Source organism: Anastrepha obliqua, chromosome 2, assembly GCF_027943255.1.
Source record: "Anastrepha obliqua isolate idAnaObli1 chromosome 2, idAnaObli1_1.0, whole genome shotgun sequence".
NCBI classification, from domain to species: Eukaryota; Metazoa; Arthropoda; class Insecta; order Diptera; family Tephritidae; genus Anastrepha; species Anastrepha obliqua.
This window is the reverse complement of record NC_072893.1, coordinates 1,607,275-1,633,454: the sequence shown is the minus strand read 5'-3', so window position 1 is coordinate 1,633,454 and position 26,180 is coordinate 1,607,275. Positions and strand designations below refer to the sequence as shown.

At 38.4% G+C, this 26,180-nt stretch overlaps 1 protein-coding gene across 2 annotated transcripts in view; it reads right to left on the bottom strand.

Annotated features, from left to right (window-relative positions):
• Nucleotides 1-6,958: 6,958 nt before the first annotated feature.
• LOC129239691 (teneurin-a) overlaps nucleotides 6,959-26,180 on the bottom strand; it is a 335,619-nt gene continuing 316,397 nt past the window's right edge. For both annotated transcript variants that reach the window (XM_054875401.1, XM_054875402.1), the window contains one exon: nucleotides 6,959-12,672. In XM_054875401.1, coding sequence (XP_054731376.1) covers nucleotides 8,747-12,672 — 3,926 coding nt within the window. In that variant the 3' untranslated portion in view covers nucleotides 6,959-8,746. The remainder of the gene's footprint in view (nucleotides 12,673-26,180) is intronic.

The following is a 26,180-nucleotide window of genomic DNA, read 5'->3' as shown; positions in this document are numbered from 1 at the left end:
GGTAGTAGTGAAGCATGACTTTCCTTAAATGCTGTTTTTTCGGGACGAACGTAGACATTTTTGACGTCTTTACACTTCAAGCGAATGTCAACTACTGTGATCGAGACCTCACATATACACCTCTAAATCACCAGTATATTACCAGAGCGAACACAAAAATAGTACCCGCAGCGACACCTCTTTTACGAGAGCGGAAACTTATTCCCACACCCAACAAATAAATATACATATTTTAGAAAAAATGTATAAAGTTTATTTGAAGTCAAAGGAATCGGCCAATGACATAGAGATATGTATGCTTCTGAATCACAGCCTCCAGTCATCGGTGCTGCAGTTTCCGAAATACAAATCAAAAGCATTGAAGGTATCTTTTGCGTACATAAAAAGATTATTAAGTTTCTGGTATTTTTACGAAGGTTGTAATAATAAAAATTATCAAGAGTGTAGCTACGCTATATAACATAACAGAAGTGAAACTTTCAAGGCAGACAAAGAAAGAGGGAAAGACCCGAGAGAGAATGAGAGAGAGAGAGAGAGAGAGAGAAAGAATATATATCTAAAGAAATTCACAACATTTGCAGAAAATACAAACAGACAAAATTTACAAATAAATCCCCCTTCATCGCTCAACATATTGACAACTCGTTCTGTTACGATAGATAGTTGCATTGTGTGCGGGCAAGCCACTGACGATACGACCCGTGTGCGGAGGCCCTAACTGCGTTGATTCTTAAACATTCTTCAAATTGAATCTGTCTTGTGAATACCTAGCAGCGACGTTGAAATAAAATTTGCTTCAGCATAAGCGTCTTGCTTTTACCTAATAGCACTGCTTACATAGTATTCACAATAGAGCAAGGGCATCCAACTTTGCACTGAACATCAATCGGCTTTTTTTACACACGGACACGGGGACAAATTTGTTTCTTTTTCGTAATATTTGAAGGTAAATTAGTTAAAAAATTCTTAACTTACCAATTATCGAGGAAAAAAGGAAATACGGCACGCAACGACTATGGATCTGAGCTTGGACGAAATAATTGAAACCAAAACGATTGCTTGACCATCAGCAGTTAAGAAATTGTAAGTATGTCGAAATATATTTCCCGAAAACCCCACGAAGAGGATTAACATTGCGAGAAAACTTAAATAAGCCGATATTTAAACAGTGCGTTGTGACTGATGCCCGTAATAAAATAATACAAAATATAAACTGTCAAATATCAGACGGTCAACAGCAAATAATCAACCGAAAATGGATGGTTTTATGATGGGAAATTACTATAAAATATATAAGGTATAGCTCTCTCTCTCTCCTTTTCCTCTACGTTATATCTTTTTTCTCTCTCGCGGAACGAAAATGCCCAAAACGTTGCATGATCTTGAAATTTTACTTTCCATTCTCGCTCGTCCACTTCAAAAACTGTGGTTGCAAGGAATGCTCTTCATCTGACAGCGATGATGAAATGGAACAAATTATTGTGGACAAAATAAAATCGTGTGATATTAAACAATTCATTTGCTTTATTTTTTTTAATTTAACGGGTGATTTTTTCAAAAATTTAATCAACTGTTCGTAGAACTTGCAAATTGTTACATCTACTTTTTTGATATCTTTCTTTTTGAGAGCAAATTATCGGAAATTAAAATACTGGCAAATTAATGTATAATTTTACATGAGCAGACTTTATGTTCGATTAATGAGCAACAGTTTAATATGTATACTAGGAAAAAAACAACTTAAGATGCTTGACTAAGATGCCATACGGTCGGCACCAGATAAATTGAAGAACAAATGTCAATCCGCTCATGCCCTAGAAATCGGAGCATTCACCCCGTAATTCGTTCTCAGGAAGCTAGTTTTCAAGCTTTCATACTGTCAAAGATTCTTATTAGCAACATCAAATTGAATTTTACTCAGAAGGGAAGGACAATCAATAGTTCGAATGATATGAGTAATAAATGAAGGCAAAGAATAGATCTTCTGCTGTCAAGTGTTGCAAGTCAATCAATAAACATCGAGTTATGAAATGATTCCTCGATAAGAAGGTCGAGTAAAATGAAAATAAATCAAGAGTGTAAATTGCGTGAAATGTGCAAATGACTAAAGAAACTTTCGTAGTAACGATACATCTAAAAAGAAGCTGCAGTAATAGTAGAATAGACGAGCACAGTTGTGTGATAAAGAAATAAAAAAAGGCATTTTGTTGATTTTCATCCCGCCCATTTGAATTTTAGTTCAAAAAAATTAAAATATATGAACATCGAGAGCGGGCCGCTGGTAAAGGTTCTGAAAAGTTTAAAGATTCGAGCAAAATCTGTTTCAACTCTCTCAACCCGATTAGAGAGACCTCCAACCTGGTACGGCCTCAAAATATCAGCGGCATGCTCTAAACTCGTTGGCAAACCTCCGAGCGTTTGGCAAACCTCTGTCATGAAAAAGCTCCTCATAAAAACCGTTTACCATTCGGAGTCGGTTTGAAACTGTAGGTCCCTCCATTTAGGGAATAACATCAAGACGCACGCCACAAAAATAGGAGCCGAACACCTAACTGAAGTGTACGCGCCAATTATTATTCTTTTTTGTTACTCTAATCTCGATCCAACAAAAGCACAATACAATGCCTTGCTCGACGCTTTTCCTCCACTTTTTCCTTGCGAATAAAAGCCGTGTATGTTCTCATACATGATTTGTATTTTTTTTTTTGTAATTTTATTTATATCATTTATTTACGTTTATAGACCCTTGATATCCTCAGTGTAATCTTTTTGTTTTCATATTCGCTTTTGCTTAAAATGCATCATTTTAAATAATATTTACTCTTTTAATTTTTAAATGTATGTAGTTATTAGCTTATAATTAACTTCATTAACTTAAAAGGTAATCATTTCTATTTCATTTCGAATCGTGACAAATGCGATTGCGCAGATGGAAATGTTTGCAGTGGCCAGACTTGCCTTTTATTTTACATACTCGTGCAAGTTCAATGTTGGTTTTTGCGCTGCTCTGCTGGTTGCTTTTCTTTGTATTATATGCGCATACATATTTGTGTGTATGCATGTATGTTTGTGTGTGTGGAGGGGAGCAAAAGTGCTCCTTAACTATTGGTGCAATTAATTATCTTTACAAATCTCGAATATTCTCGTTTTGCTTTACTGCTTTGAGCGACGTTAACGCTGAATTTTCAACTAAGGAGTGGAGGAGTTAAGGAAGGGGTGGCTAGTTGGGGAGGAAGAAGTTCATATGCTCGTAATTATGCTAATGCATACATACTTACACGAGTTTATAGTATTTGTATTCTCATTTATTGTGTATGTATGCATGTACTGTAATCTACTTAGTATTTATTATTTCCTCCGCTGCTGTGGCTGCTTTAATATACATATATTTATTTATAAATACTTTTAAATATCATTATTCCGCTTCTCATCTTCCTCAATATTAATAAGCTTCTTTTTCTTTCTTTTCTATTTATTTTTTGTTCTTACATTTCATATGTATATTTTTTTTTTTTGACAATATCGCACACTTATCTTTGCTTATATTTTTTTCTTATAAATTCTTGTTGTTGCTATCTTTTTTAGTTAATATAGTTATACCTACATTTTGTTTTCTTGAATTTCCTACGCTTATGTTCAGTCACTTACCGCTAAAAGAATTTGCTGCGCAGCGCCCACTCAGAGCCGAATTTTCGGTGTACATACATACAACATTTAAATACAAGTAGAATATTTTGAATTGATTCCCTGTTTCATATTTTTGCCATTTAGTTTGTAACTGGTTTTTAACTAGTTAGTCTAAATGCTTAGTTTTGTATTTCTGCATTTCGTTTTTCTGCTTTTATTTTTGCTTTTATTTTTATTTTTATTTTTATTTTTTTTTGAATATTTAATACTACTAATCCTACATATACATACACACATACGAAAGTATGTATGAAGGAGTGATGGCGTAAATGCATTTCCCTCTCATCAGATATTTACAGTTCGGATGCGCACCATTTTGTATCGAATATAACTGCATTAAGCTTGATTATGTATTAAGCTAAAGTGTTGTTGGTCTGTCAGGAAGGCCAAATTTATCATTTGACGCTTGTGTCACTTTAAAGCACTCGCCTTGAATAAACTGCCATGCGATTTCTCTGCTTTTTACAAATTTATTTCGGGTTTCATTTACTCTATTTGCCGTTTTGAGTGGCATTTATTATAACATTTTGTTTTTGTTTTTATTTTTGTTTCTTTGTTCTTTGTTCTTTTTTATTGCTTTCAATGGCGAGCTTGGTGTTCTACATTTTGCTGTTGTTGTTTGTGTTGCTGTTACGGAAAGTCCCTTTTCCCTGTCGTTCTATAAGTGAGCACTCACACATGTACACATATCGTAGTATGTGTGTAGGTAGCTAATACTTTTTTGTTGTTTTTTGGTTTTTTTGGTTTTTTGCCTTCAGTTTTTTGTTAAATTTATAGGTAACTGACTCCTGCTCTTTCAATTATTGGATCGGGTTGCCAATTATTATCGAATTGTAAAAACGAGGAAAAAGGATAAAACAACAATTCTTCCTAAATATATATATATATATATGTATACATGTAAGTAGTATGCATGTGGACCTAATTACTTATATAAGTGGCTATGCGTGTATATATATTTATGTACATATGTATGTGTGTATCTAAAAATTATGCTCAAATATAATTAACATTCATAATTAATTCTAAGCCTTTTTGTGTAAATTCAAATACGTCCTACTTATTTACATAGTCTTGCCAATTTTGCTGGGTTTTAAGCAAACATCGCTGCCGCATCGGCGCTGCGGGAAGAGTCCAACATACGTGTCTGCGTGTGTGTTTTTTCTTAAGCCCATACACGAACGCGTGCGAGTGCAATGGTTTCTGGCTGTGTTGCCCTCTCCAGCGTGGCACTAAATTTTAATAACAGGCTCAAACACTCGACTGTTAATCGCATTTTCCCAAAAACATTGCCCGATTGGCGCAATTAGCAAATATTGGCAATTTATTAATAATAAAATAATTAGATTACAATTTTTTTGTGTTTGCTCAACACAAAAATTAACAAAAAATGTTAAATAAATGTTTAAGCGCTCATATATTTACATATACATACACATATTGCTAGAAGCAGTTACGCGACGAGTTGTGAAAAAAGTTTTTTGGTTTTTTGTAATTTTATATCACATTAATTACAGTATAAATAGGATAATTGGGACTTAGCTAATGCCTATGCAGGATATTATTAAAATATTAGGAAAATCATGCAAAATGCACCACCAGAAAAGTGGATAAACAAATTTTAGTAGCGAGGGTGTAAATTGATTTTAACAGCTAAGCACAGTTTTTAATATTCCTACAATATGTGGATTCATTGATGCTGGGTAAAATGAAAAAAAGCTGATGCCAGTAACTTAACTTCACTTTTGCGGCAACTCTTTTCTGATCAAGGAGCTAAAAGTATTGAAAGGGGAACGCATTTGAAGTTTCTTTAACTGCCTTTCGGGCACTATTTTAAGTTCCCATGTACTTTCGCGCAGCTGCATTCTTACTTTTCTCAGAAAATTTTTTTATAATTTGTCGTTCGCCTCGCCGAAATGCCGTTCGCTGCGGTAATAAGTTTTGAGAATATAAAAGATGACAATTATGCCAGTGCGAATTTCGAAGAGTCGTTTAAAAGAGTGCGACGAATGAGCCAACGATGCTAAAAATTTGAGATTGAAAGGGGGCTCCTAATAGTAAATTAAAAGTAAATAATAGTCAAATACATTAAATTGGCATTTTTTTCGAAGTGTAAGCAAGTCAAACTTTACTTAGATTACAACAATCACCGTTCTGATGGCATCACCTCATTTTGCTGAAGCACGGATTTTTTAATTCTAGTGACGAATACAGGGAAGAAGCCGCATACATACAAATACGCAGCAAATCATAGAAGCAGCGACCAAAAACGGTGATTACAAAATCGGCAGCTAATGACGAGCAAACCTGCCACCTCGGCGTGTACTCGTATATCCTAAAAATTGCCGTCAATAAGCTTTGACATTCACACACACATGTAGCCTTTCACACACACGCAGCCTTTCACACTCATGCAGACTTTTACTTAAGTTTTATTCTGGTGAATTTTATTGGTTTCATTATTTTAAATAGGAGAGACTTGGCGTGCTTTTATTGTTGTTGTAGTTGTTCTTGTTGTATTTGTGATATTTTACTGTTCATGCATATCGTATTTATCAGCTATTCACTATACACAAAATACACATCGCGCTATTAATACTATTTCTATGTGTATGTGCAGGACATGTAAGGATGCCGTCAACCCCAGCATCAGCGGCGGCGACCGCCTTAACGGGGGTTGTTACTTAGTTTATCTGGTTTTGCTAACTTTTGTTGGCTTACACAGTTTTTGTGGTATGCCTGGCTACACATCTATACATACATATATAGGTAATACATACATACATACAACAAGTGTTTGTATTGTTTGATTTTGGTTAGCTTTTTTCACTATTTCTAATTTTTATGAGCTTTTCTGCTGCCTTGGATTCCCTTAATTACTTACATTTTCGCCTTTGGCTGTACAATTTTTTCTACATCGGCGCAGTTTTGTAATTTCGGTTTGCTGTGCGAGTTCTCGTAAGAGCTAATTTTTTTGAATTTTTGCAAGTGTGCGTGTGTGTGTATTCAGTGTATTTGGCAACAATTTCTCACGGAGTTCTTGAGTAGGAAAACAGTAACTTAATAGTTCATTCTCCCAACTAATTCAGCAATTTTTACCTTCGGAAGTTCTTCTCTTCTCTTTTAACTTCCTTTTTTGTTTTTGTTTTTCAGTTTGTAGTTTTGATCTATAGAATAAAAATTCATTGGACTGTTTTATAAGCCATGCGAATTTCTTTGAAGAAAATGAAATGAAAAAAATGTTTAAAGAATAAGAAAAGCGAACCGCGCAATTGCGAAAATAAATACAAACATTTTTAGAGCGAACTTGCCAAAAACTTATACATTTTTTTATTTGATTGGCGCAGAGTTTTTGCCAAATTGTGCAGTGTTTTCGACTTGTATTCATTTGCGGGGGTTTCTTTGCACAAACATGGACGGAAGTTAATTGCCAACTCTGTCAACATTTGAAACTATCCTTTTGAAAGGTGAGAACTTCAAAAAACAACAAAAAACAGTAGAAACTGAAACTGAAAAGCAAATAAAAAAGCAATAAAATTAATTTTCCCCAAACCTTGTTTAATAGGCAAATATTATATAAATTGAATAGAAAAATCATATAAACATATTTTTGTAAATGAAAAAGTGCTCTATTTTGTAATACTGTTTTATTGGTTTCGTACTTTTTTATTTATCGTTATTTATCGCACATGTTTTAGTGTTAACTTTTTAAAATACTTAAAAAAATAACTAATAATTTATAACAAAACGGCAGGCGAAGTAAAATTGAAGAAAGCGGCAACCTGTAGCTCTCTTAAAAATGCATTACGGTTTAGTTGCTTCTAAAAATTTTCTCGATTATATGTAAAATTTTTTAATTATATGTAATAAATTCTTTTTTACTTTAGACATCTTTACTCAGCCCTTATATCTTGGAGGAATATTTTACGTAAACAGCTTATGCAGCATTCTAATTAATCTCAACTTACTAATCTTTTCCGTCTTATTTTACTTTACAAATCATTTGGATTTAACAAGTTTTAACTACGCAATGTAAATATTAATAAATATATTAAAAGTTTTGAACCATTTTACAATTGATCGCTTCCAATCGCCCTCTCTCTCTCTCTCTCTCTCCGTCTCTTTCCCTTTCTCTCTATCTCCCGCTCTTTATATGTCCGCTCACCCTCTCACTCTCCGCCCTTTTTCCACTTCCACTTTTTTCTCCTCAGTTCTCTGGTTCTATTTGATTTCACCGCTTCGCAACTACAGGGCGACCTACTGGCGTGCGTGTGTGTGTATCTGAATTCGTCTGTAACGGTTTGCTGTGCGTTCGCATATCTACTTGTAAAATTTAGACCAGTCTCTAAAAGCTCGAGTACCCCAGAAAGCCGCTATTTGTTTTTTTACATTTGGCCGTTCGGCTACTGCTGGCTCGGGCGCCACAGCTCCCGACTGCGCTTGATAATTTAATTGCATTGAATTTTGTTGTTGTTTTGGTTTACATTTGAATTGGTGTGAACTTTTGATTTCCCCTTTTGCTATTATTGTACATTTGTATGTGTTTATGTTTGTTGTCTCTTAAATGGTATGACATAAATTATCTTATAGCATAATTACATACTTACGCAACTAATATTGATTTATTCACTACTGTACACATACAAAACATATTTAGTTTTTTGCATTTGTTATGGTATTTTGTTTCTATTTTCACTATCGTAATCTGCTTTTCTTGTAAATATATGACGGACTCATCCATCTATTAATCTACGTATCTGTTTTACTTTTTCCTTTTTTATTCGTTCGGCTCATATCCTTAGTTTAATGATGGCGAGGGCCATCAAAATGATAATATCGCTCTTATCAGTAATCGGTTTTTCTCACTTTGCATCTGCTCTCTCACTGAGTCAATTTATTCCGTCTTACTTTTTATATTCAATGGCTAATCTAGTTTTTAATTAGTGATTATTTTCTAATATGTTTTTTTTTCAATTTGAAATTAACACAAATTCATTTTCTGTTTCTCCTACCCATATGCTAATGGTCTGCTTTATCCCCCCCTGTTGTATCCCTGTAGCTAACACTCGCCGTTGTTGTTGCTGCTGCTATGCAGGCAGTCAACGTCCGTGCGCAGTTTTTTCAACAGTAGCTGTCGCTTATCGAGGATCCTCAGCGAATCCTTCGTCGCCGCCTTTCCAGAGGCTGTCGCTTCTCTCAGCACCTTTTCGTCAGCCTTATTTAGTTGCACATCTCTTCTTCGGCGCTTTCGCGCATTCGCCACACCGACTGCACTGACTGTACCGCCCGTCGCTCCTTTCTTCTTTACAAACTTGATATTGTAGGGATCTTCGGCCAGCTCTGGGTATAGTGCCACGTCGTGTATGTATTCGCCTTCGTAGTTGTTCGCATAGCTTTGCTTCAGAATCTCGTCGATTTCCTGTTGATTCCATTCTATGGTTGTGGTGAGGCCATTGCGTAGCGCTTCCTTTTCGCGATGCCACGCCTTGCGCACAGCCGTCAGTTTGGCATGATGCATTAGGCGCTGCTTCTCTTTTTCCACTGTGGTGCCATATCGTAGATTGATTATGGCGTGAGCTCCGTGGATTTTTACGTCTAAATAATTGTTGCCACTACCATTTTCACGGGAATTCTCGTGGAATGTGGTATTGACCTGGCCTTGGAGCCGTTTTAGTTGCTGTCGGTCTTCACTGGCTCGCCACGCTTCTTCTTTGACAAAGAAGAACGAGTCCTGCTGGGCGTTGTGTACAACGAATGTGAACGGCAGCAGCTTAGATCGATTAAAGACAGATGTGTAAACATCTCGGTAGATGGCGTTTGCTGCAGGAACACTTGATACGATTGCCTGACCGTCATTGGTTCTGGATACGACGATACCTTTACCGAAGGGTGGTTCAGTATCCGAGCCTATGTTGCGTGGAGTTGGATTCATGACGTCAAACTTGAGTGCGGATTTCGGCGGAGCTGAGAGGTCCTCGAAGTTGGACATTCGCCGCACATTAAGGTGAGCTAAGAAACCACTCTCCACCGCCATAGTTGGAATATTGTCTATAGGACGTTTCATGTTTAGTGCAATTGGGTTATGTGGCGCTCGACCCCATAATGAAGGTTGTTCCCATAGGTTGCGAGTAAGTTGTGGTATCAAATTCTTTACACTAAAGCCAAGTGTCTTCATCCAAGAAGAGAACTCGGCTGGATAATTACGATCGTGATCAACATTTATGGGGTCATTGCCATTGAATCGGTACAGATGCATTTTCGTTGGTGTTATGATGCGCTCGGACACGTGTTCCCAGTTGGGCGACATCCATTGGCCGATTAGTGGATCGTAGACTTTGCCATCACCCATGTGCACAAGAGCTGTCACGGGATCCAATATGCCACCACAGAAGTCGATCGGCAGGAACAGGTAAGGGTTCGAGTCGTAAACAATGTGGCCGAAGGGTGATCGCATAATCTCCCGTATATCCTCGCCGTACTGATTGAAAATCATGATCGGTGTGCCGCTTTGATCGGTGGCAACATAGTATTTATGACGGTACACTTGTGCATAGATGAGATGGCCCACATCATCATAGGTTAGTGACATTAGTTTCCCATCGCGTGGCGAGTATATTTGAGACACTTCGTAAGGCCGCTGTTGATTAGTGTAGAAGAACTGTGTAACGTTGCCGAAGTTATCTTTTCTGGTAGTTAGACGTTTCATATGGTCATAATAGTATCGCACATCAAACCGCCCACGCTTAGTAGCTCGGACCAATAGGCCTTGTGTGTTGTAGTGGAAACGCTCTTCTCGCGCATTTTGAGCTACAAGTCCACGAATGTCATATTTGTATTGACCTTCTCCAAACTTAACTATGCGATCCTGGGTATTGTACTCCATAGGAATGGTATTGCCGCGGTATGTCAGTGAAAGTAGATTTCCATTGTCGTCGTAGCGGAAACCCCATGGTTCCTGAGCTTCAACACCAATTAGCTGTCCATCGCAATCCCAAGTGTAGTTTTTAACATTGGTGTATGTATTCACGGCCATGTTGCGTGTGTAGGTCCGAGTCTGTGTGATGCGTCCATGCATGCCGAACGAAAACTCCATGCGGAACACCTCCAGACGATGTATAGACAGCGTCACTTTCTGCGTCATGAAGCGACCGTCGACAGTGCGCGTGAAAGTGGCTGTGCCATCGTAAACTTGAGTTTGATTTAGCATCGGATGCATGATCTTAAACTGCCCAATGAGGCTTGGCTGGCCTGTGCGTTGGTTGTAGGCGAAATTCTGTGAAGGCAAATTCTGGCCACCAATTCGTCCTTGAATCGAGATGACACGGAAATCTGTGTCATACTCGTAGGTGAATTTAGCGTTGCTCAATCCTGTCTTCGCTACATAATCGATGCGCTCCTCACTCAGCAAACCGCCTGTGTACTCAAAGTCCCAGCGATACTCCAGTTCACGTTCGGTATGCGAGACAGTGCTGGGCATACCAGTCGCGTCATTGTAGAGGAACTCACTTTTGCCATCTCCATGGACGATTTCCGCCAGTTGCCCGCCTGAGTTGTAGCGGTAAACAATGCGCGCACCATCTCCAGGGAATATGGTCTGCAGCAATGCACCAGAGTGGCTATAATGTTGCAAGTAGGCTCGTGTGCTACCTGGTGGCGTATACGTGCATCGGATGAAGCCAATGGAAGTCTGCATGCTGAAGGAGTGCTTTGTGCCAGATGGCATCAACACGTGTCGCAGGCCGCCGGAGTCATCGTATTGAAGCACAAACTTCCGCTGACTTGCCAAACCGATCTCCGACACCAAATTCCAATCGTTGTAGACGAATGATATGATGCCGTCTTGCTGTGAGGTGATTTCCGAGAGCAGACCATGCCGATCATATGAGTACTTGAGCTCAGCCGGACCCCAAGCCCATCCTTCGACGCGATTGAAGCGATCATAGGTAATGTTCACAGGGTACCCATTAGTCGGATAATATGACTTTGGCAAACCAGACTGATCGTATGCCACAATAAGTATTGGAGTTCGGTTCATGTCGTAGAACGTCTCACGATTTGTAAACTGGTCATATTCTATGCCAATGACACGCGATTGGTTTACCCAAATCTCACGGTTGAGTGTCTGTTGGGGATTGCGCACATCTCCAACTAAGTTGTACACAGAATACATGTTGTTGGTCAGGCCCTCGCCCATAGTAACGCTTTGGTGCGACCACATTGCCAGCATTTCGGCCTCAACTGGTAAGGCCGCCTCGAGCAAGGGATGTCTGGCAACAGCCGATGATTCAACAACTACGCCATTGGCACTATGAATCACAAGTGTGTTATTCGGCTTGATTTCCGCGTCCGCATTCTCCCGACCCTTTTTCATGAAGGTAGAACGTACACCACCCAACACAAGCAGCTCATTTGTTTCACCGCGTTCACGTGAGAAGAGTGACTCGACGGAAGCGTGCACGTACACGGTAAGACCTTTGTTGTCCGCAAGCTGGGAAGTGATACGAACGATCTCACCACTTGGCAGGATGGTACCAGTAACACGGCCGAACTCATCATATTGATAGATGTAAGTTTCGCCGCCGGATGAGCGCGACATGAGTAGCCCTGTGTTACTGTCATAATCCAGTTCGATCTCCTGACGACCCTTCTCGCTCAGTTTGGTCATAATACCAATGCCGTTTATTTGTATTTCAGATTTGTGATCCTGCGTATTTTCAATGGAGCTGACGACGTTACTGTAATCCCGCAGGAACTGAATCTTGTTGCCTGATGCATCGGTGACCGTAGAAAGTCGACCAAAGGAGGTGTTCTTGGAATACAGGAAGCTGTAGCGTGTCTTGCCCGACGTGAGATCCTTGGTGGCAACATGTTGACCGTAACGGTTGAATACATAGATTTCGCTCGATGGCGGGTATGGGATGTGGAACTCGCCATTCTCGTCATGCGATGGAAGGTAATGCTCAAGCGCAAGCACATGAAGTGAGCCTGAAATTAAACGATATTAGAGATGAGCTTCATGAATTATCCAAACAAAGGAGTAGGAAACAGTTAATAGAGGATCATAGGAATGAAATTAAAAATAATGAAACAGTTTTTAAAATATAGCGAGTGCACGGCTTCGACGATCGGAAAAAATCATTCTATAGGGTGAGCCATGTAAAATTTGCTTTTTGAATCGGCTATAAAAAAAAACTAATGAATATTTTTTCAAACTTTTTTTTTTATTTGGAAGATTGAACATTGTCATTTATGAATGAAAAATAATATCGTTCAAATGACTGCCACGACTGGCTTTACAGTAAGCCACTCGATCAACTCAATTTTTAAGCACATTTTCGATTGTTTTGGCTTCAATTTCATGAATGGCAAGTTCGATTTCGTGTTTTAAAGCATCAATCGTCTCTGGATGGTTCGCATAGCATTTGTCCTTAACGGCTCCCTACAAAAAATAGTCCAACGGGCTTAAATCACAGCTCCGAGGCGGCCAATTGATATCGGAATTCGAAAACGGTAGCCAAAAGTTCGAGTGTAACTTTGGCAGTGTGACAAGTTGCACCGTCCTGTTGAAACCAAATGTCGTCCATGTCATCTTCTTCAATTTGTGGAAACAAAAACTCGTTGAGCATGTCACGGTAACGCTCGCCATTTACTGTAACCGCGGAAGAAGAAGAAGACTCACCACTTTAGAAATAGGTTTTCAATATTTCCCAATTTTGTTCAAGCGTATAGCGTCCCGTTTCGTGAATGTCAAACCTTAAAGTAAATTATGAACACATTTGCCATGTCATTTGTGTTGCGATTCTCAAAAAAATAGGTGGTTCAAAAAGCAAACGCTATATGGCCCAACCTGCTGAATGTGCCAAAAACTTATACTGTCTTTATCCTCATTTACAAATAAACCACAATCGACTGTGGAGGAATTTTCTGGAGCAAAATTTTATTACGATTTATGTTACTTCACCGGTCGATTCCTTAGGTGAGACCTTCAAAGCTTGAAATTTGCGCCGGCTTTTCATTTTCTAAAGTGTTGATGTAGTAAAAGCTTTTTATATTTTAAATTTTAAAGCTTTAATATCTTTTTCTTTATTGCAAATTCGTAATACAGAAAGTCCACGATCCCAGTAACAACTTCATTTAATTTCACCATTCATTTTTACATAAATGGGAATGATACAAAATTCATTTTACTTTTTTACTTTTAGCAAAATTATAAAATATTTATTATTATATTATAGAAATTATTCCTGCTTCATGCTGCTTCAACCAACTGCCCAAGAGCCCTTAATCCTGTCCACTCCCAGATGCTACGTAACCAAGACATGTGGTTTCTTCCAACACCCCGTTTGCTTTCGATATTGACTTGTACACTAAGTTCCAATAACTAATTATTAGGACCATTCATAATATGACCGAAATATGCGGTTTTGCGCCGCTTTATCGTTTGTAGCAACGCTCTTTCGAAGTTTGGGTAAGTCTTCTTCGGTACTGATTTTTTGTCTGTCTACGAAATCTTCATTGTCCGTCGGTAGCACACCGTTTTACGCCCCTAATTTGATCACAGTCGTTACACGTAATGCCCATGCCTCAGCACCGTACATCAAAACAGACAAACGTAGCATTTAAGGTACCGGAGGCGTAGTTTCACATCCAAGTTTCTATTGGAAAGAACTTTTCTATAATTGAAAAACGCTTCCCACGCTGCTTCGATAACACAACAAATTTCTTCGCAATTTATCTAGGTGTCGGTAAGCCAACATCCTAGGTTCTTAAAACACGTTACACTTGGATTGCCTGTGCTTGTGATTTGATGAGTGTTTTTTGAAACAACCTTGAATTTTGATTTATTGATGCCAATACTTAGGCGGTAGGGAGGCTTTCTGCGCTGACTTCTTGTACGAGCTGTTGCAGGACATTAATTTGGTCAGCCAATATTGTGGCATCATCGGCAAGTCCTATGCGATTGATTAGTTGGCTGCTGCTTTTATTGCCCAGTTGGCTAATGCCAGAGCTTCTTCAAAGATATATTCTGAGTATATATTGAAGACCATTGGAGATGAAATACATCCCTGGTGAACTCCCTTCTTGAGTGCAATGCCGCACTTTGACCCCAATGCAAGTTGGAAATACTCCCTTTTTATTTTTCACCAATGTCCATTTGCCTTAAAACGTCAAGTAATCGCCGTCAAAAGCCTTTGCATAGTCTTTCTGAAAGTCCTTGTAATTTTTTACTACTTTTTTTTGAATCCAAACTGTGTACGGCCCTTTGCTGTTCAAATTTTGTGAATAAATGGTTGTGTGGCTCCATAAAGTTTTGAGTCGATGGCATCGCATTTGTTAGCTCTGGATTTTTTTAGCAACGGCACGGAGGTAGGCTCTAGGCACTACTTCGGGGGTATACCAATATAATATCTTCATATATAAGTTTATATAATTCACCTGGAATTTCACGTAGTCGTACAGATTTTCTATTTTCAGCAGAATTTACTGCTTATAATATTGGAGTCGAAAATTTTATTTTTTCCACGGTTCTTAAACGTGTGTGAATACTTTGTGGATTCACTGTGTATGAGCTCGTTTGCATATTTACGTATTAGCCAAATATTGAAGCAATTTATGAAATTGTGTTTTTGCGTCCAGTTTACATTTGCATCTCCCCTTTGCGCCCGCACTTCACTCTGCTTTCATTCCGGCAAACAAGGTTGTTGCTGCTGTTGTTGCTCCTGCTGTTGCAATATCATTCAGAGCCACTTTGGTACACTTTGGTACACTGTTGACACCGTAACACACACATACGCAACATATGCAACGTGGCAACACGAGTTGCGTCAGCCAATGCAGTGCAGCCATCGCAGCTGCTGATGATGTCAATTTTCATATGAAGCAACACTGCAAACCATTCAAATAGAAAAGCTCGTATATATGTATGCATGTGAAGAGGGAAAATAAAAATTGGGCAACCGCAAGCTGCAACATTGCAATATCAACAGCAGGGGGGTGCCACATCGGCAGGAGCCACCACGTATGTGCGCGTCTGAAACAGAAAAGCCTGAATGGAATGTGGTTGACTGCAATGCGAAAAGTTGTAGCCACTAGCTTGGTGCCAACAACACATTGCAAGTGATATGGTACAGTTTTTTACATGTCGGATTTTGAGGTGATGAAATTGGCCACAATGCAAAAACGTGCACTACTGTGCCGGTGGCAGCTGAACATTTGAACATTTGAACAAGAATTGCGTTTTGATGGCAGTACTGGCACTGGTCTTGAAGGGAGGAAGCGAGGGAGTGAGGAGGAGGCGAGCAAGTCGGGTGGATTGCCACACACATGAATGCCCCACGAACGCACACACCGACGCACACCAACTCATTCATTCTGTGCAGAAATGTTGCAATGCGACGGCTGTTGCTGAGTGTTGCTTGGCATTCTCGAACGCACGCACACACACACACACACACACGCTTAGCCAAACCCTCGTAAGTACTTATATGCAACGTGCGTTCGTGCAAACACTGCAATAAATTTTATGAGTGAATTATTAGATTTTTAAATGAAAGTTTACTGTGCAGTACTGAGTATTTAATTATATTTCTCGTGCAAACTTTGCTCGAGTAGCAGAAGGAGTTCAGGCAGCCATTGCATTTCGTAGAATAACTTGGATTTTATGCTTTTGTTAGAGTTAAAGTGCCTTCGCATATTTAATGATAATCTACGTATTTATTTCGTAGTCAACATCTGATTTAAGAAGGAGGGTGTGGAAAAGTTTCCTTGAAATAAAAAAAGGGCGAAAAATACCTACGCACCCCAATACCAGGGCTTACAATTAAGCAACAATTTATAATTTTTCATTTTAGTTTTGAAAAAGCAGCAATTATTAGTTTTAATTTCGTTGAAAATTTCGCCTTTTTCCTTTCAGATGCTTCTACTTCATAAAATGCATGCATACTTTCAGGCACCTCGTCGTTTCCTTTTCAGTACTGAAGAATATTTATTTATCGGCAAGTAGCACTGGCTTAGCGGTACTGAGTAGGTTGATTAGTGCAGTCGAGAAAACCGTTAACTGCTCTATTCTACTGCCATGGCAATGCAGGAAAGTTTGAATTCTGTAACATTAACACCCATACATACATACTCGTACATGCCGCTACTTCTCATTCAGTTGGCGCATGTGTATGGACGCAGCAGCAATCCGCCAGAGATCGAATCGCATAATCCCCGAAAACCGCATTTACAACGGAGGCATTAAGAGCATTTAATGAAAACAGTTGATGGAAACAAACCGATAAGCAGGCGGCGGCGAGAAGTAGGCATCTGGTAAGCGAACACAGCCAATTCAACTGGCCAGTAAAGTCAGCCAAAGGAGCCGAAAAGTGCGAGAGAGAGCGGAGAAAATGTTTCAAAAACTGTTTCCAAAACCACAATTGGGCGCACGAAATAACGGAATTGGAGCAAACGAAGAACGAAATCGACCTATTCAAAGGAGAAGTGCATTAAGCCTTAAGCCTACTTAAACTAAAGACTTCAAAGAAGCTTCGACGCTTGGCAAAATAAAAGGCGAAGAAAAAAAGGAAAACAAGCGAACAACAAAAAGAAAGTGGCTGAAATATGCGAGTATAACCGGAATGGTGGTGAAAGCCGGTTGTGCGCAGTAAGCGGGGAAAACTTTGAACGCCGGCATGAAGAGGGAATAATGAGAATAATAAGAACAGAAATCAAAATGAAGAGCCACTGCACAAGAAGTGGCCAAGATTAGCTCGGCTCAGTGAGATTTTCGCAGTCTGCGAAGAGCCAGTCCGCCACCGGTGTGGAGGAGCAGCAGGATGTGCAGGTATTTTGTTGCAATTCGCCATAAAGAGCGCAGCCTAAATGCGTGACAAGTCAGTAAGACAGCAGCAGGTGGGAGGAATAGCCGAAATGAATGGGGTGCGAAATGGCGAAAGTCATTGCACCAAATACAAAATTCTACTTCACAACGGCACCAAAGCTCACTATCTTCCACCATGGTGCCTGTGTGTGCGAGTGTATGGCCTCGGTAGTAACTTTTGTAATATACCTTTTAAATTTTTTCATTCGCCTATTTGAACAAATGTGAGTCTGCTGCTCTTGTTTCACTATTTCGCGCGCTATTTACTAGTCAAATAAATGCAAAAAAATCTAAATGGGAAATGAGTTAAAGAAAGGATTACGGTCGCAGGCGGCACAAGGCCAGTGGCAGCGGTGAAATTGCTGGCAAAATAATAATTTTTCTCTTTGAAATCGCAGAAAAATAACGTCAAAAGTTTGCCTTTAGCCAGAAAGCTTACACGCTTCCCTTCTGCCCTCTCCATGCTCCATGCGCTGTGCTGTGGAGCCCTTGGTATTTTGTATGGGTGCATTGTGGCCGGCGATTGGTTGGCTTGCTGGCTGGTATCACAGTTTAGCAGTTTAGCAGTTTCGCAGCTTTTCGGCTTCACAGCTTCGCGGCTCCATTGCAGACTGCAGCGGTTAAATGCGATATAAAATATTTACGAGTTGGCTGAAAAGTTTTGCGAAAGCAAATTAAAAATTTACCGGAAAAGTGCGAACGCTTTATTCTTTCAAAGCGCTTTTAGTTTAGTTTCCAAGAGAATTAATTTTTATTGTTGAATCTTTGAAAAAATGTTGCACAAGTTAGTTGGGCGGAGAGGGCTGCATGGGACCGCAAACCTGTTTTTGTATAGCATGCATACATACACACATACGCATTCGTACATCCTTTGGGTTTTTTGAGCTTACTCAGCTGAAATTTTCTTCTATAAATCTCTATACCTACAAATATCGCTGGTTCATTGAAATTGATTTAATTTAGAATTCACTACGTCGCCTAAAATACCACGAATTGCTCAGCTTTCAAAAATATTACAGATATTGGCCTTTATTTTACAAGAAATACCTACTCCCATTTCAACGTGACCAAAAAGCATTTCTCAGTTGAGGACAAATATTTATATTTTATTTTTGTGTAGTCTTAGTAATTCGCCAATGTGATCACGTCAGGTTATTCGCACTTAATTGTACATAGCCTTGCTGTCTTTTTACCAAGTAATAACTAAGAAAAGATTATATGAAAACCTGCTAAGTATTTAATATGGCTTTCCTTGCCTACCTGACGGATTTATGCTTAGCCCTAATATATTGGCAGAACTTAAATTCGCGTTATGGCCGTTAAAAAGGCAAACATTTTTCGTATTGTATTTTATTTTCAATAAAGAGTAATGGTTCAACAGATGCACCTGCAATGTGACCTCAAAAATGCTATACGAATGCTTTCAACACAGAATTATTGAGGGTCATGAGGGAGATGAAATAGCAGACCATCTAGCTAAAAAAGGGGCAACCATGCCTCTAATTGGTCCTAAGCCTTTCTGTGAACTTCTAAGGAGATAGGAGGAGAAAAAATTCGTTGAGCACTGGCGAAATTCTCTCGGCCAGCGACAAGAGAAACAATTCCTGATAAGGTACTTTCACTCAGCAAAGTAAATTTAACACTTTTAACTGGTTACTTTACAGGCCACTGTAGTCCGAGGTATCACTTAAGCAAAATTGGTCTCTCTGAGCCTATCACCAATTGTGACACCTTGGTGCTAGTGGAAATTATGGAACAATAAACTGCAGAATGCGCGAAATATTTTAAAAAGCCTTAAAGTAAATGGTCCCTTGGCAGACTTTGCACAATAGGGGTCTTTTGGTCGCAGTGCGCCGTAGCCTAATAGTAATAATAATAATAACATGCAATTTACCGTAGGGAGTTTGCCAAATTTAATAGCAGGAATACTTTTACTACTTTCGAACGATTTTAACGGATTTCGTCTTATCCAAATTGAACCCACATTGTCTCAGATTATCACTTTAGTTTCAGTAAAGAAAGTCATATTATTAAAATAAATAACTGGTCGATCTTCGCACAGTGCAGCGAACAATAAGACCACTTCAATATTTACTATATCTCTGACAGGAGTGTCTGCCTAGGGACAACTTGTGAAAGGCGCTCATTTTTTGAACAATATTTTTTACCCTCACTGAGAACAACTGCACCACACTCTTCTTTAGGGTCACTCCCAATCGCACTGATAGGGAATTGCAGGATTTTCAGCTGATGCTTTGTTTAGCTAGCACGCAGATAAATGAATTTAAACCTTAAATGTATATGGGAAAAGAAATCCATTATTTGTGCGTCAAATTTTTGCGCAAATGGCTTAACACGCCTTTATGGTCGATCTTTAGCTCCTGGGCGATGCTGCGACTACTAATCGACGAGATCTCCATCACTACAGCCATTTACCAAGAAAATAATGGATTTATATTTCCCCAAACCAATATTTCGTATTAATTATTCTAGTCTATTATTCTAATCTATTGCAGATGTTCCAAACCTTTATTGATTTTTTATTGTTTGAATCGTAATAATAACGAATTTGGGGTAGAAGACTGATTACTGAAAAAAAAAACTCTTTTTGAGTTAAATGGTTGAAGCGCATTCAACTTTTCCTTAGAGCCGTAGGTTGACAGAATTCAAAACGTTCTCAATCCAGCTGAAATGTCATTGTTTTCTGATATTTGTAGGATATTTCATAGTGGATTAAACCGCCGAAACTTAACAATGAAAATTTCGTTAGTCTGTCTTTAAGATTTTGAAAATAATTTTCTCGTAATTTTGGTATGCGTCGCCGCACGACTTGGGCATTTTCATTTAATATACTTTTGTTTAAAATGAAATAAACTAAATAAATGGGAATATGTTCTCTTCTTCTCAAGCGGACTACCCGCACACATATACACACAACATCTCTGCACACACACTTGTACTCGTATGTGGGGCTCTTCTTAAGGAAAACGCGCCTTAACTCAGATGAAATTCCATCTTTTTAATTCATTTCATTCTTTCTAGGGCAGCAATCTCGTAAATGAATAAACAGCGTGGCAAAGTGGAAGATTGTAGATATGAAACCGAAGGCATCTTCGCATTCAGGTTAGGGTGCGGTGGAGGAAGGCTTGGTTGCATCCGGTTGTGGTTTAGCACAAATGCGTTGACTTTCATTTTGCTGCTTTGCCGCCGTATTTTTATTTGTTGTTGTTGTTGTGGCTGCTGATGATGCTAAACTCGTCTGGGTTTTGTGGCGTCCTCTGGCGACCTCTGCACTCTAATATTCTCAGCTTCCGCTTTCCCTGCCAGTCGCTGCAGTCTCCTTTGGCTTATATTTTTTTCATTATAAAGTCTGTGGCAACAATACCAATAGCACCGCGAATTTCCACAATATCCAGTTGCAAAGGTTGTGGTATTTCCAACCCATGCAATTTTTTTACCACGCAATATTATATGTATTAGTAGTTGGTGTAGTAAGAAAGTGCCGCATGCTGCAATATTCACTTTTGATGGCTGTAGTGGCTTGACTTTCTAGGCTCATCTCCCGCGTCAGTTGCGCTGACAGTTTGTATTTTTGGATTTTTGTTTTACAATTTAACTTGCGCTTCAATGCTGTTGTTGTTGTTGTAGTTGGCATTGTGCATAATTTCACTATAATTTATGTGGAAGTTCTTTGTTTCGAGCCCCTACTTACGCCAAAGCGTCCATCTTTTGTTTGCCTTTTGCAATTTTTGTTATTTTTTATGCTGCTTTGGCCTCGCCATGCCCCGAAGTTGTGCTTAACTGTTTTTTGTTTTTGTTGCTTTTATTTCTATTATACTTTTTATTATGCCACAACAGCTATTGCTGCAGCAACAACAACAATGGCGAAGATGATTGCTCTTCTTTTCAGCGATTGTTCGCCGCAAACTTTTTTCTTCAATTATTTATTTTCTTTATTATTCTCCATTTCATTTCTCAGCTCTGGCGCTCGTTGTGCTTGTCGCTGTGGTTGTGTGTGTCCGTAGTTGCAGTCATGACCGCTGGCTGCAGGCTGCAGGCTGCTGCCTGTTGCCATTTTGCTTCTCACTTGCTGCTATTGTTGTTGGTGTTATTGTTGTTTTGTTGTTGCCATTATTACAATTACTATTGCAGTTTAGCATTGTTGCTGATTTTGTGCTCACAATTGCTGCCGTTTCACTTACATATCCATACATACACACACACACACATATTCAAACAACTACCAAGGCATAGATCAGTAACCGGGGCGTCGGGATCAAAGTCAGTCTGCTCGAAATTAAAATATCCTGGCAACGAACGTTGACTCCTTCATTTTTATTGTGTTGTTTATTGCTGTTTGTGCCGTTATTATCGTTGTTGGGGCTATTACTGTTGTTGTTTATAATACTTTAGTTATTGTTATTGCTGCTGCTGCCGTTGCTGCTCATTTATAACGGCAGATTTCCGTTTTTGTAATTGCACGCCAATTGTTGGTTGGTTACATTTCTTCATAAACTCCAGCAGTGCACACACGCACACATACACAGATATTCTGGTTATTACACTCACATTTTTTGTACGACTGATAGTTTATTTATTCCGTTTCAGTTGACTTTTAAGTAAAGTAGAAATACTAGGAATTTTTTCTTTGGAAAAGCTGGACTATCAAGCGAATATAAAAATAAAAAAGTTGAAATTCATAATTCAAAGTAATTTCAGGACATTTAAGAAACTAATGACAAAACTGCTTATTCATTTTGTTGATCTTTAAGAGTTCTTTCTTTGAATTAAGGGACACTTTCTGGTTCTAGTAAATATATGAGAGATTCTTACAAAATCAGCTCGCAGTTTTTTCTTTATAATCTTTTAATTGAGATCTTTAAGTTTCACTCTTGCAAAAAATTACTTTCTTCTTCTTCTTGAATGCCGCGACAAGCGCTAACGTGACTTTGGCCGTTGACAAAGCCAGTCGTTTCTTTCTCGTGCTAACCGGTGCCAGCTGCACACATCGAATAAAGCCAAGTCCTTCTCTACGTGATCTTTCCAACGCAAAGGAGGCCTTTTTCTTCTTCTGCATTAGCGCCCAAAATATCGACTGCTTGATGAGTAACCCAGCCTGCCTACACTTGGGAAGCAAGTTTGCTTTATTTCTTCACGCCGATGGAAGTGAAAAAAAAACGCCAAGGAAATCACAAGTGATTTAAGAAAGGACACCTGCATATACTCACCCTGTAAGTGAAAAGCCTGGCATCCCTTCTTATTGCATTAAAATCAAAATATATAATAACATTTCTTGAATAAAGCTGAAAAAGGCTAAGAATATTTAAGTAGACACGGGTATTTTCCACTTTTTTTCATGTATAAAAGGGCGTTTTACCGTTGTCTGACAATGGGTCGTGGCAATGCGCACAAGCGGTAACAAAAATATTATTGCAAAAGAAGCAGAAAAAGTGTCAAAGAAAAACAACAGTCGCCGCTGGACATTTGACCGTTTGCTGCAGAAGACTTGGTCAAAAACTGTGAAGATAGAGAAAAATCAGTGCAAATGAAAATAAGGGTGTCCTGACCCGGGAACTCAAGATCGTTGCATATAAATAACTTTCCAGTCGAGCGAGGAAAAACGTGAAAAAGGCGAAAGGAGCTTAAAATAAACAGCAAAAGCTACGTCTATTGAGAAAGCATAAAAGAAAAGCAACGAGCGAAACGATATACGTAAGAAGTAAAAAAAAATGTGAAAATAAATAAAATTATCAAATATTTAGTAGATCGAATAACCAGCGCTCATTTTATGAATATCCGATTTTTTATATTTAAATGTTTGTGTGTATGTGCGAATGTATGATAATTAACGTAGGTAGACAAGTCTATGCTAAACAATTTTTTTCGGAGGAATTTAATTCGAAACGGAATATTAAGTGGAGAATAGAAATACTTAGATGTGATGCGTTGAAGCGAAATTATTTTGCTACGAAGAAGGCAAAATTATTAAAAAATTATATTTCAAACTTTCTGTAATCACATATGCACGCGTGAGTGTGTAGAAATGGTTGGTAAACTGAGTAAGTAAATAAATGAATGTTATTGAATATTCAATTCTTTTATTATTAAAATTCTTAATTACTTCAATAGCTCACTTGAATAAGTTTTGCAGCTAACGACTTAGAAAAGATGAAATAAATTCACCTACCGAAATGCTAAATATCGAAGCAATTAGACTTTACGGATTCCTTGTCTGCAATTTATTCGCCAGACTCGTCATTTATTCCAACTCAAATGAGCGTAAGATTGTATTTGCAGTTATTCGATTTGATAACACACACTCGCACACACCCGCACACACACAAATGTCTTACGTATTTATCACAGTTGGTTTGATTGCATCACAGTTCATTTGCGTAGTCTGCATGTTGTTGTTGTCAATTTCATGCGTGCGCCGAGCATTCGAGCGAACACAACTGAATTCCCAGGACACAAGTTCCGGACCAGCAATAACATTTTTGCAGGCACTTAACGCAATCAAGTGTATTTGCTTGTTTGCATTTGTATGTATGCGTGTGTGCCAATGTGTGTGTGCGTTATGGGTTACTTAAATAAAACTTATGAAAGCGATCAAGTGTGAACTGATTCGCAACAAAATTAGTTGACATTCTGGGAGTGAAAGAGCATCTTTTCTAGTAAATATGCATATGTATGCGCGCATGTCTAAGTAGATATACGCATGTATGCATGCATGCATGTACAGGTATCTCTCGAGATACACGGTGCTTGATTTGCACGATTACGTGATTTCTAGATTTTCTGATATCCGCTGTTGCATAGTCACTGAATATAAATGCGGCAACTAAGGAAATAAGGAAATATATCTTAATGGAACGTTCAGGTAAAACATGAAGTTTTTGTCTAAGAGATATTAACGAAATGAGAGCTGGGGAAGTATTTAGTTCCAATACGGATCAAAAATTGCATAAATAAAAGAGAGCCCCTGGCGACAACAGGTAGTGAAAATGTACCATCATATAGAGGTACGCCACCAACTGCTGCAGAACGCAACAGACACAATCATTAATTGCAAGTAAGAGTTGGCTATATACGTTTAAGCAAAGATTTACACCGCATAACATAAAATTCCTAGGAGAAAGTGTGGGAGTAGATGCAGAAGCTGTCTCTAAGTTTACTGTATAATTTAAAAAATTGTTGGAGGTGGAACTTATGCGGCAGGCCAGGTTTTTAACGCCGATTAAACTGGGTTATATTGGAAAAAACATCCGTATTGCAAATATATTTATAAATGCATGAAGTCCGTGGTAGGTTTCAAAGTGTCTAGAGAGAGTATTCCCTCACTTTCATACTCTAACGCATCGGTAGTTCTTGCACATCATAAATAAATATTTAAAATATCGGCTACTAGAGAATTGTGATAATTCACAGCTTCCTGTTGATTGGCGAGCTAATAAAGAAGCCTGGATGACTGCAAATTTGCAATGCTTTACGCTGCAATGTTTAAGTATGGCGAAAGAATTGGTGGCCTATTTTGCAAAAATATGGGTCTCCCCATAGCTCGTAGAGAAATATTTGCAACAGAACTGCATAACTTTTTAATCCATAAAAAACATTGGCCGCGGAATTGCAAGAACAATCTTGTAGTACCGAGAAACAATAGCATGAAGAAGCTCCCAGCGTTGAGGATCCTTTGCCTCCTAAGAGAAGGAATAGTAAATTAGCAACATTTTTAGATAACACTAACGGCAGTGATTAATTAGATTAAGGACCACAGAAAGTTATTCAAACTAGTATAAATTCAGAATTCTGTATTATTAAAAAATTATTAAAAAAACGAATGAACGTAACTCTCTTATTTTTGAGTTTTAAAATCTCTATATTAAACGAAATCTATTTAGCGTTTTTCCATGAGATGAAGATGGTAGGAGCCACTTTAAAATGCATTTTAATTGAACTAGAAAAGGAGGGCGTATGAGTATTGTATTTAAGTCTCTGCAGGTTTTGCTCTATGCGCAACCAGAAATCAAGTTTTGTAGGGCAATGTTAAATGTGTGCATTAATAAATATGACGATAATCCTAAAATCCCAACTTCATGATTAATAAATTTTTAAACGACTGTAAGGGAATTGTGTTCAAACTTTCTAATAAATGGTGGTAAGATTTACTTAAAGTTGAGACAAATATTTAGTGCTAACATAAGATTTAAAAACATTTTCTTTTTCATTAAAAATGAGTTTCTAATTCCATGGAACCAACTAATCATATAACTCGAGGGACACCTTTATGTATGTGGGCATATGAAGTTGTGATATTGGTTGCCAGCCAATGTGAATATACAAAAATTTATATGTACAAGCTATACCGAAAGAAAGTAAATACATCGAGTGCACATATCCATGCACATTTGCAAGCACATACATATGCACGCAGTAAGTATGAAAGCTTGATTGCAAATATTTTATTGCCTGGAAAAATCCTCATAAATACAGGTGCATGCACATACACAAATGACCATTAAAATAGGTACGCGGCTTTTATCTATCGATTTTCTTGTGCCGCGCGGGAAAATTTAAAGCTATTACTGAAATTTCACTTTTCTACGAATGGCATCACTGCTTTGTTGCGAATTTA